The sequence below is a fragment of the Nerophis lumbriciformis genome, linkage group LG09 (genome assembly GCF_033978685.3).
Source record: "Nerophis lumbriciformis linkage group LG09, RoL_Nlum_v2.1, whole genome shotgun sequence".
In the NCBI taxonomy this organism is placed as follows: Eukaryota; Metazoa; Chordata; class Actinopteri; order Syngnathiformes; family Syngnathidae; genus Nerophis; species Nerophis lumbriciformis.
In genome coordinates this window covers 26,551,276-26,563,715 of record NC_084556.2, presented here as the reverse complement: position 1 = coordinate 26,563,715, position 12,440 = coordinate 26,551,276, and the positions used below count along the sequence as shown (strand labels likewise).

The following is a 12,440-nucleotide window of genomic DNA, read 5'->3' as shown; positions in this document are numbered from 1 at the left end:
GCCTTACTGTTTGATTTTAAAATTTAAACCATTCTTTCATTTCCACATACAGATATGTTAGAGTGTTTGAGAATGTGTTAAGTGCAATGTCAAGGGTATAAAACCTTGAGAGTACCTCAATAGTGACAAGCTCGTGCAGAAGGATTCAAAGTGCATCTCCGGGGGCCATTTGCGGCCTTCAGCTCTTTTTTTTATTGGCCAGCAACAGATTTTATCGAGGAAATAAACACATCCTGGATGAGAACATTACACAAAAATGGCCCAAATCCCCTTAAAAAAATGGGACCTGAAAATCAAAATGACCGACAACCTCTGCGTCTTACTGTATATGGTCTTTGTTCATTTCCACGCGTCTTTTCATGACACATGTATTCACATTTTCAGAAAAATTGTGTAAGTTTTTAAATGTGCCAAAACCCTTCAAAAGGTTTTATTCGGCAGAATAATAGTAACATTAGTAAAGAGTTACAAGAAATTAAGTATCTTGTGAATGTTAAAGGGGAACTGCACTTTTTTTGGAATTTTGCCCATCGTTTACAATCATTATGAAAGAAATGACGACTGATAAATAAAAAAAGAAAAAGCTTTCTAAATATTAAATAAACGTATATAAGCCAATGGGAGGTCCTCTATTTCGCCCATAAAATCCAAAAAATAACCAATCAAAAAGCGCCGACAATACTTTATTTACATTTTGTGACTTGAATATTAACAAAGTATTAGTGACATTTATATTATTAGAGCTAACACAGACAAACTATTTTTAGTAGTAACGTGATCACTTCCTGTGTCCCTATGTTTACATCATCGAGTGGTCAGCTGCTTCCTCGCTTCATTGCTCCCTGAGCGTTTATTTTAGATCATCAATCACCTGGACACAAGAAGTCTGAATAGGTATTCCAACAAGTTGGTACACTTTGACAGCCATTTAGGACCCGAAAAATGACCAAAACGACACGAAAAGACGCTTGGTCCCCCACAACCCTCAAGCCGTTTCTTCGTGAGAATATGAGACATTTTTCACCTAAATGGGAATATATGAACATCATAGCAGTCGGCATCCTAATCACAGCAGACCTTACCCAGCTAACAGACGACATTAAAACAATGTAGATAGCTTGTTGAATTAGGTCCTGAAGTTGAGCAACTCAAACCTAAAATTGGAAAAACCTGCTTTTTGACGACGTTTAATCAATGTCGGATTCTGACGTTGATTTGACCATTGACATTTGGTAATATCCCAACCAACAACGTAGAGCCAACGTTACACACCAATGTTGTCTCAATTTACAAATACAACTATTTTGCAAGGTTGTTTCAAAGTCAGTTTTAAAGGACATGTATGTATAATCAATGTTGTATCAATGTCTTATGTTTGTTGGCTCTCATGAAGTCTGCAGTGAGCAGAAATCAGTGATGAAGAAAGAAAAAAGCAAACGTTGTGATGCGTTTTTTGAATTAATGTGTCGTGTATGTTTAAAATTATCAACATGTGGAAATATTAAATATTATAAATGTGCTCGTTACCACATTACATATGTACTTAAATCATGTATATAAAACCTCAATGGAGGTGGTTAGATGTTTTTTTAAGGGCTTTGTCGGCAGAATTGCGCAGCTCCCATAGGCTCCATTGTAAGCAGACTTTTGATCGCATTTATTTGATATTCAGAATGCAAAAAAAACAACAACATCCATCTTCATTTCTTTCATCATGATTGTGAATGATAGACAGAATTCCCCAAAAAAGGGCAGTTCCTCTTTAAATTGGAAATCACACTAATTTGCTTCGTGAGCTAGCACAAAGCTAGGATGTGATGATTTTGTTCTGATAGTTTAGCTCGCAAAAATTGATTGACCTAAATTGTATTGGTTTTAGTTGTTCAGTTTATGGACCATGTGCACTAAACATTGTCCACAAGGAATCGATGGGTGCACCAGATTCACCAATCAGCTAATTTTCGTACAATATGTAGTACGCAAATGTACAAAATGTTTCAAAGTAAACCTCACATCTTAAAGATGCAATTATGTATTTTTAAATATTACCGTTGCAATACAAAGTTCTGGTATTGGTTCTTGCCTTTCTTACCCATTTACCCAATGTAACCAACCAACCTGCTTTGGTGATTGAGATCCATCCATCCTACAAACCCCATGGATGGAAGCCCAACTCCATCTCATTCATTTCTGATTTTCATTATTTTGCTTTCTTTCCCTCTGTTCTACTCCTCTGCTTTCCTTTCTCTCTGTGTTGTGACTTAATCACACCCACACCATTGTTGTGTCACCAGCTCGCCCAGTTGGTAAGTAAGAGCTGATCCCATTGTGCATGTTCTTTTTTTAAATCACACATTGAGCACTGTTGCGAGAATCCATAAATACATTCATCAAATTGCTACATTACTGGAACAACAGGATATTTACTGTCAATCACTGGCTCGACCCTGCCAGCAGCCACTTAGAAACCATGGATGTCACTTTAGTCATGTTTTCAGCTATAGTGAAGCACCTTTACACGATAGAATATAGTACAAACCCCGTTTCCGTATGAGTTGGGAAATTGTGTTAGATGTAAATATAAACTGAATACAATGATTTGCAAATCCTTTTCAACCCGTATTCAGTTGAAAGACAAGATATTTGATGATCAAACTCATAAACTTTATTTATTTTTTGGCAAATAATAATTAACTTAGAATTTCATGGCTGCAACACGTGCCAAAGTAGTTGGGAGAGGGCATGTTCACCACTGTGTTACATGGCCTTTCCTTTTAACAACACTCAGTAAACATTTGGGAACTGAGGAGACACATTTTTTAAGCTTCTCAGGTGGAATTCTTTCCCATTCTTGCTTGATGTACAGCTTAAGTTGTTCAACAGTCCGGGGGTCTCCGTTGTGGTATTTTAGGCTTCATAATGCGCCACACATTTTCAATGGGAGACAGGTCTGGACTACAAGCAGGCCAGTCTAGTACCCGCACACTTTTGCTATGAATCCACGTTGATGTAACACGTGGCTTGGCATTGTCTTGCTGAAATAAGCAGGGGCGTCCATGGTAACGTTGCTTAGATGGCAACATATGTTGCTCCAAAACCTGTATGTACCTTTCAGCATTAATGGCGCCTTCACAGATGTGTAAGTTACCCATGTCTTGAGCACTAATACACCCCCATACCGTCACAGATGCTGGCTTTTCAACTTTGCGCCTATAACAATCCGGATGGTTCGTTTCCTCTTTGATCCGGAGGACACGACGTCCACAGTTTCCAAAAACAATTTGAAATGTGGACTCATCAGACCACAGAACACTTTTCCACTTTGTATCAGTCCATCTTAGATGAGCTCAGGCCCGGCGAGGGCCGACGCCGTTTCTGGGTGTTGTTGATAAACAATTTTCGCCTTGCATAGGAGAGTTTTAACTTGCACTTACAGATGTAGCGACCAACTGTAGTTACTGACAGTGGGTTTCTGAAGTGTTCCTGAGCCCATGTGGTGATATCCTTTACTCACTGATGTCGCTTGTTGATGCAGTACAGCCCGAGGGATCTAAGGTCACGGGCTTAGCTGTTTGCGTGCAGTGATTTCCTTTGATGATATTACGAACCGTAGATGGTGAAATCCCTAAATTCCTTGCAATAGCTGGTTGAGAAAGGTTTTTCTTAAACTGTTCAACAATTTGCTCACGCATTTGTTGACAAAGTGGTGACCCTCGCCCCATCCTTGTTTGTGAATTACTGAGCATTTCATGGAATCTACTTTTATACCCAATCATAGCACCCACCTGTTCCCAATTAGCCTGCACACCTGTGGGATGTTCCAAATAAGTGTTTGATGAGCATTCCTCAACTTTATCAGTATTTATTGCCACCTTTCCCAACTTCTTTGTCACGTGTTGCTGGCATCAAATTCTAAAGTTAATGATTTTTTGCAAAAAAAAAAAAATGTTTATCAGTTTGAACATCAAATATGTTGTCTTTGTAGCATATTCAACTGAATATGGGTTGAAAATGATTTGCAAAGCATTGTATTCCGTTTATATTTGCATCTAACACAATTTCCCAACTCATATGGAAACAGGGTTTGTAGTTAGAATAGTGGCTTGTGTGATTAGCACATAACAAGTGCATGAAATGATAGAAATGTAAACATCAACAAAGTCTTTAAATATGTTACTATTATGTTTAGAGATTTATTTTACCCTTACAATTTTCAGAGGCGCCTCAGTTTGTGGTGCGACCCCGTGACCAGATTGTGGCTCAAGGACGAACAGCAATATTTCCCTGTGAGACCAGAGGTAAACCTCAACCCACTGTTTTCTGGCAGCGAGACGGCAGTCAGGTGAGATTTTGGCAACATGCTTGTTATAGTGTGTATTGGCAAGAATGTATTCTAAATGACAAATAATTAATTACCGAGCTAAGACAGACATCAATATTGCTGCATGGTCTGTAGAATATAGAAACCTTTAAACTGATCAAACAAGGGTGACATTGTGTGTTGTTTTTGTGGCCCACAGAGATAATGAAGTGGTCATTTATCATCAGTCCACGCTGTTCTGACCAGCCGGCTCACATTAGAGTCATTAGAAGTAATGAAAGCAGGCTAATGTCCTTTCCTGCCAGCTTGTCTGCTTGGGGTGCAGAAAGAGACTAAGCTGATTCCTCAACTCTTGTAGCTGCAGCATTAACACTTCAGGGGGTAGTCAGGTCTGTTACAAGACAGACATTGAGCTACTTTGCAGAATGATTGTGCATTATTTCTGCAAAAGTAATGTTTGGACTTAGTGAGAATCTTTTCAAGCCTTGTGGGCACCTAAACATTATCTTTGTTCAACTTTAACTGTGATTACTTTTTCTGACTAATTCCTAGTTTGTTTTGCAAAATTCTAGCATTTTACATTTCTGATAAAGATGTGTGATGACTGAAATGTTATCCGTCCCTTACTTTAGTATAATAGATTTTGGGTTTAAATTGCACGTATCGTATTTTCCAGGCTGTATAGCACACAGTATTTAGAAAAAAGAAATTGTTTTACATATGTTATACGCACCGGATTATATACCGCAGATATATACCGGTACAAAATATTTTGTAAATGTTTATTTAAAAGCAAAAGTTTATTTACATACCTTAATTGTTTCCAAATGGTGCCTGTAACACGGGAGTAAAACGGCCGATCAAACAAAACAGAAGTCATCGTCATGGACCCACTATCTGCGGAAGCTAGCTCTCCAATCAGCTAAACAGACTCAATAACTCTACAGTGATGTTTTAGTGAATTTACTAAACCGAAACAATACAAAAAGAATGCCGTTGGAAGTTAATAATACTAACATAGACACTTGTAAACATGTTAGCATATTCGCTAATGCTAACGATGCTAGCTTGATTACATTACGATAGCACATACAAATATGCATGAAAATATTCCTACAAACATCACACATGGGAAGGTTTATTAAGTATGAATAGTTTTAGTTATCTCCTCCCTGAGCTGCAACCTTACCATGGTGGAGGAGTTTGCGTGTCCCAATGATACTAGGAGCTATGTTGTCTGGAGCTTCTAAACCCCTGTTAGGGTCTCTGAGGACAAGCAGGTCCTCGATGAGGGACCAGACAAAGAACAGCTCAAAGACTTCTATGAACCAAAACAATCGAGGACCAAAGTTTCCTTCGCCCGGACGCAGGTCACCTGGGCCCTCCTCTGGAGCCAGGCCTGGAGGTGGGGCTCGATGGCGAGCGCCTGTTGGTCCCACTTCGCCGCACAGCAAAGGCTCTGGAACCAGTCCTCTCGATAGGATCGGGACTCTCTTCCACTCTGGCGTTGCCAGCAGTGAGAGGCAACGAGCAGAGGTGGCAATAAACTTGTTGCCCCATGGCTCAGAGCCCACAAGTTGGAGTTTAACCCGGTAGACGAAAAGGTAGCTGTCCGCCGCCTCCAGGTTTGTGCTGACGCACCAAACAGCAGTTCAGAGTACCCGCCCTTTTTGGAGTCCTAGGAGGGAGTACTGAGAGTGCTCCTTCTGGTGATTCCCTTGTTCTAACGCTCATGTTGGCAACAACAGTGAGACCTGGAGAGGCGTAATTGGGAGAAACGGCCGCCCTGATCTGAACCAGGGTGGTGTTTTGTTATTGGACTTTTGTGCTCATCACAGATTGTCCATAAAAACACCATGTTCAAACATAGGGGTGTCCATATGTGCACTTGGCACCAGGACACCCTAGGCCACAGTTCTATGATCGACTTTATGGTTGTATTATCGGATTTGCGGTCTCATGTTTTTGACACTCGGGTGAAGAGAGGGACAGAGCTTTGAACTGATCAAAACCTGGTGGTGAGTTGGCTCCAAGTGACAGGCCCAAACATATAGTGAGGGTCTGCTGGGAATGTCTGGCAGAGGCTCCCGTCAGAGAGAGTTTTAATTCTCACCTCCGGGAGAACTTCGAACATGTTACGAGGGAGGCACTGGATATCGAGTCCGAGTGGACCATGTTCCATGCCTCTATTTTCGAGGCAGCAGATCTGAGCTGTGGCCGTAAGGTGGTCAGTGCCTGTCGTTAATCCCAGAACCCGCTGGTGGAGACCAACAGTAAGGGGATGTCGTCAAGCTGAAGAAGGAGTCCTATCGGGTCCTTTTGGCTCATGGGACTCCAGAGGCAGCGGACAGGTATCGACAGGCCAAGCAGTGTGCAGCTTTGGCGGTTGCAGAGGCAAAAACTCGGACATGGGAGGAGTTTGGAGAAGCCATGAAGAACGACTTACGGATGGCTTCGAAACGATTGTGGACCATCATTTTTCCGCCTCACGAGGGGAAAGCAGTGCACTGTAAACACCGTGCATAGTGGAGATGGTGTGCTGCTGACGTCGACTGGTGATGTTGTGGATTGGTGGAGAAAATACTTTGAAGACCTCCTCAATCCCACCTACACGTCTTCCAATGAGGAAACAGTGCCTGGGCACTACGCGGCGGGCTCTCCTATTTTAGGAATGAGGTTGCCAAGGTAGTTAAGAAGACTCTGTGGGGGTGTCGTGGTTGACAAGACTCTGCAGCATTGCGTGGACATCGGGGGCGGTGCCTCTGAATTGGCAGACAGGGGTTCCTCTATTTCAAAAGGGGGAGTGTTCCAAAATGATCATGGATCACACTCCTCAGCCTTCCCGGTAAGGTCTATTCAGGTGTACTCGAGATAGTTGAACCTCGGATTCAGGAGGAGCAGTGTGGTTTTTGTCCTGGTCGTGGAACTGTTGACCAACTCTGTACTCTTGGCAGGATCATTGAGGGTGCATGGGAGTTTGCCCAACCAGTTACATGTGTTTTGTGGACTTGGAGAAGGCATTCGATTGTGTCCCTCGGGAATTCCTGTGGAGAGTCCTCAGAGAGTATGGGGTATCGGACAGCCTGATTATGGCAGTCCGCTCCCTATATTATCCGTGTCAGAGCTTAGTCAGCATTGCCGTCAATAAGTTGGACCCGTTTCCAGTGAGGGCTGGACTCCGCCAGGGCTGCTTTGAGTTCAAGTACCTCGGAGTCTAGTTCACGAGTGAGGGAAAAGTGGATCCTGAGATCGACAGGAGGATCGGTGCAGCATCTGCAGTAATGCGGACCCTGTATCCGTCCGTCATGGTGAAGAAGGAGCTAAGCTGAAAGGCAAAACTCTCAATTTACCGATCGATCTACGTCCCAATGGTCATGAACTTTGGGTTATGACCAAAAAGGCAAGATTACTGGTACAAGTGGCCGAAATGAGTTTACTCCGTTTGCTGGCAGGGCTCTCACTTAAATAAAGGGTGAGAAGCTCTGTCATTCGGGAGGAAATCAGAGTTAAGCTACTGCTCCTCCACATCGAGAGGAGCCAGATGACATGGTACGGCCATCTGGTCAGAATTCCCCCCGAACGCCTCCCTGGGTAGGTGCTTAGGGCGCGTCCGACCTGTAGGGGGACATGGTGGAAAGAGTATGTCTCCCAGATGGTCTGGGAACGCCTTGGGATCCCCCGAGAAAAGCTGGACAAAGTAGCTGGGGACAGGGAAGTCTGGGCTGCTCTGTTTAGGCTGCTGCCCTCCTAACACAACTTTGTATAAGCGGAAGAAGATGAATGGATGGATAGTTTTAGTTATATTGTAACACTTACAAACGTTGCTTGGAGTGATGAATGAAGAATCATTTCGAGCAAAAACGTTATGGACGAATAGTAAACCAAACAGGACTTATGCTTCCAGTTCAAGGCACAAAACAGAAAGTACGTCTTAATCTAGCACATGCAGTGACTAAACTCTTTTAAAAGATGATGTGATAGCAAAAACAATAACACACCTTTTCAGTATCTCTGTCAGTGTTAGAAAATTATTTGTTGAATACAAAACATTATGGCCCTTAGCGAAGAAAAATCCATTAATTAGCCACCATGTTTTATCAGCCACAAACTTCAAAGCATGGGGAAAAATAGCAGCTGATAGTCCAGAAAAACACAACAATTTTGCGGATTTAGTGGACATTTAGTGTGCCAAATGTCAAATAGGAATGTTTAAAAAAATATTGTAACTGTCACTTTTTGCACAACTAAATGCAAGTGGAAAATGCTCCATTATGTTTCCAAGGGACTAGACTGCCAATATTGGCCACCAACTGTTTTTGGACTGCGTGTGGACCGTACGTCAACATTTTGACTTCGAAAGTTTTTTCAGTCAAAATATGACAAAACTGTCTTGATAGCTTTCTTTTGATGGCATTACGCCTAATGCTAACTTTAGAAAATCCTGTTTAAAATCATACATTTTTGTTGTGTCATTGTTAATTTTGAAATGGGATTGGGTCAGTGCCTCTCAATTATTTTCTATTATGCCCCCCTTAGCAAGAATAAATTATGTTGCCCTCCGACCCCATCCACTCTCCGCTGTAATGGTATTATTTGTCCATAAAATTTTTATAAGTTCGTACTTACAACTAAAAACGTTTTTAACATGTTTTTAGTCTGTAACAAATAAGATTTAAATTGCATCGATTTGCCTGAATTTTAAAAATGTTTGACCAACTTGAACCATTTGATACTGAAAAAAAAACTATATAAATAATTATGAATGTAAATTGCTCAGCAAAATTACCTCAGAAGCACAGTATATGAAACACTACACTACAGGCTTGTTTGGTAGAGCAACTGCGCCAGCAACTTGAGGGTTCCAGGTTCGAGCCCAGCTTCCACCAACCAAGCCACTGCCTTTGTGTCTTTGCGCAAGATACTTCCCCCACCAGCTCAATGCTTTTGCAAAGATGAGTGAGGAGACTCCAACCGGTGTGGTCGCCGACAAATTTCACTCCAAAATAAAACTTGAGATGAAACTGTTACCATGTTTTGAGCAAATCAATTATGTGCATCAATTGAAATATTGTTTAAATGTTCCTGTATCACATTCTGACAATAACATTCCATGTATGGCTCTCTTTTTAAGGTAATTTATTTTATGCAAGCGAGTAATAACCTGTTAGTATTCTTGATTAATCCAAATTCACAAAGTGTGATTAATCTGATTTTGAAAAATAATTGTCTAATAACACTAAATCAAACCTAAAATAAGTATATATATATATATATATATATATATATATATATATATATATATATATATATATATAGATATATATATACATATTTATAATGTTTAAATTCCTACTTATCAGTTTCAGTCACACATAGTTAAATTTGGACTTTTGGGGATAAAAATGCACTTTGTTGGCTTCCAAAAGAAATCAAAGTCATGCATCTACTCCTAATGATTCAATGACAGCTTTACATTTACTTTGGGTATTACTTTTTAGACATTTAGAAACGAGAATTGCTAACCGGTTAAGAAACTTTTCAAACAAAGTAGAACAACCTAAATGGAAGTATAAACCCATACCTACAGTTTTACTCTGTAACTTCACCCCCTGCAGGATCTGCTGTTTCCCAGCCAACCAACACAAGGCGACAGTCGAGTGTCTGTGTCCGTGAATGGAGAGTTGACCATTTCATCAGTGCAGCGCTCAGATGCGGGGTATTATATCTGCCAGGCCCTCACTGTAGCAGGCAGCATCATGGCCAAAGCCCAGCTGGAGGTGGCAGACGGTAAGAAAAGAGACAAAAGCACGCACACACAACTCACACAACACATAAAATGTAATGAACCCAATAAACAGAACAAAACATTGCCGTTTTAAATTGCTTCAAACTATGAAATTGACTGATTTCATTGTTTTGCTTTTGTGAATGAATAAACAGACGTATGCCCACCACCCTGCAGACCAACTAAATTGTCTTTACTTGGTTTGTGTAACATTGCTATAATGTGTATCATATACTTGGTTGTAAAACTTCAACGTTTATTATCGTGCTTGTGCAAAGCCAATATGACGAGATGCAGTAATTATGTTTGTGTACTAAAAATGGGGCTTTAAAATATGTTGCCAGAAGTTTTAAGACGCAGTTAGGATATTGGCATTTTAGCTTCAGATATGAAAAACTGCTTATCGATTGTTAATGGAAGATATAATTATCAAATTGCCATTCTGCAAAATACTCAGATACTATTACTTTTATTTGGTCCTTGCAATGGCATGCAATGTTGAGCATTATAATCTAAAAGATTTACTATATTATTAATGTATTTATTTTATTCAAATTTTGACAAACTGATCTTGTGAAGAAAACCATAAAACAGTAAATGCAGGTTTCTGTTTGACCTTACAAATCATTGATTATTAAAGTCTTCCAACATTTGTATTGGCAAGACTACATTTTTGTGTCGTAAAGGCCGAGCAGTCACCAATAATTATTATTTTTACAACCCTCTCGCCATGATAAATGAAAGTGGTCTGAAAACACATAAAATAAAACATCTCCTTGATGGAGGAGACACGTTAGCGTTAACCGACAACGCTTTAATGTCAGCATTAAGTGCTGAGCAGCTTTTTGTTAGGAACTGTTGATGCCCTTCTTTCCTTTTGTGTCCTTTGATGCACACAGAGAAAGATGGAGAAAGCATAGAGGAGTGATTTTTCTCAAGGTAAACAGCGCATAGGAGTGAGGTCAAAAGAAATTCCATAGAAGAAAATGGGTTCAACTTCTGGTGTAAATGAAGAGTTCGGATGTAAACAGCCATCCTGCTGATGTGGGTTGCAATTGAATCGTTTCTAGAAAAACAAAATGATGCTCCCAATTTTAAAAATTATTACAAAAAAAATAATTTTGATAGTTTTGAACAAATCTTGCAGTAAAAACATTATTCCTTTGTAAAACAGACTAGTCCTATATGGTGCCAGCCTGGAGCTGAAAATTAGTGAAAACAAGTTTTGTCAGAGAGATTCTTATTGCATCACTTCCCACTAGGCACAAGACATTGATGCAACATTGATTATACATACATGTACTTTTAAACTGACTTTGAAACAACGTTGAAAAATGGTTGTATTTGTAAATTGAGATAACGTTGATGTTTAACGTTGGATCCACGTTGTTGGTTGGGAAATTACCAAGTTTCAATGGTCAAATCAAAGTCACACCTTGACATTGAATAAACGTGGTCAAAAAGCACGTTGTATTTGTGATGTAAAATATTGGTCGGAAAATTAACAAAATTCAGTAGTCAAATCAAGGTCAGAACCCAACATTAATTAAACGTCATCAAAAAGCATGTTGTTCCAACGTTAGATTTGAGTCACAACTAACTTCATCCAAACAAACACCTTTTTTGGAAAGGGGGGTCCCGAGATTGCATTGACAGCTGCATCACAAGACGACAACAGCAGAGTAAACACAGGATTCAGTTCGTCATTCGAGAGAGTAGTGGCTCCCCAACCACCGGCCCGGTACCGGTCCACGGACCGATTGGTACCGGGCCGCACAGGAAATATATATATATATGTATTTTATTTTATTTATTTATTTATTTATTTTATTAAATCAACATAAAAAACACAATATATACATTATAAATCAATATAGATCAATACAGTCTGCAGGGATACAGTCCGTAAGCACACATGATTGTATTTCTTTATGAAAAAAAAAACATATATACATGTATATATATATATATATATATATATATACACACCCCCCCCCTCCCCCTCCGTGGGACAAATGTTGAAGCGTTAACCGGTCCGCAGCTACAAAAAGGTTGGGGACCACTGCTGTACATTATACACACAAGCAATAGACGGCAATTTTCCCACCACACTGTCAACCTTTCTTGCTCCTGGACTTCTCAGATTTATCAAGACAGCGTTTATTTTTTGCGCTCAATAGGCGAGGGCACCACACACTCACCAATTTCATCAAAGTTACTCATTATTGATGTTTTAATTTAGTTGCAACCACGGCAAGACAGACACGAAGCGAGCAATCCTGGATGCTGATGTTGGATGAGGTCATCAACTTTCGATGCACTGATTGATCTGGA

At 40.2% G+C, this 12,440-nt stretch overlaps 1 protein-coding gene across 3 annotated transcripts in view; it reads left to right on the top strand.

Moving 5' to 3' along the window:
- Positions 1-12,440, top strand: part of LOC133607450 (roundabout homolog 2-like) — a 188,918-nt gene that overhangs the window by 126,277 nt on the left and 50,201 nt on the right. For all 3 annotated transcript variants that reach the window (XM_061962072.2, XM_072913820.1, XM_061962073.2), the window contains 2 exons: positions 4,218-4,342; positions 9,937-10,108. In XM_061962072.2, coding sequence (XP_061818056.1) covers positions 4,218-4,342; positions 9,937-10,108 — 297 coding nt within the window. The remainder of the gene's footprint in view (positions 1-4,217; positions 4,343-9,936; positions 10,109-12,440) is intronic.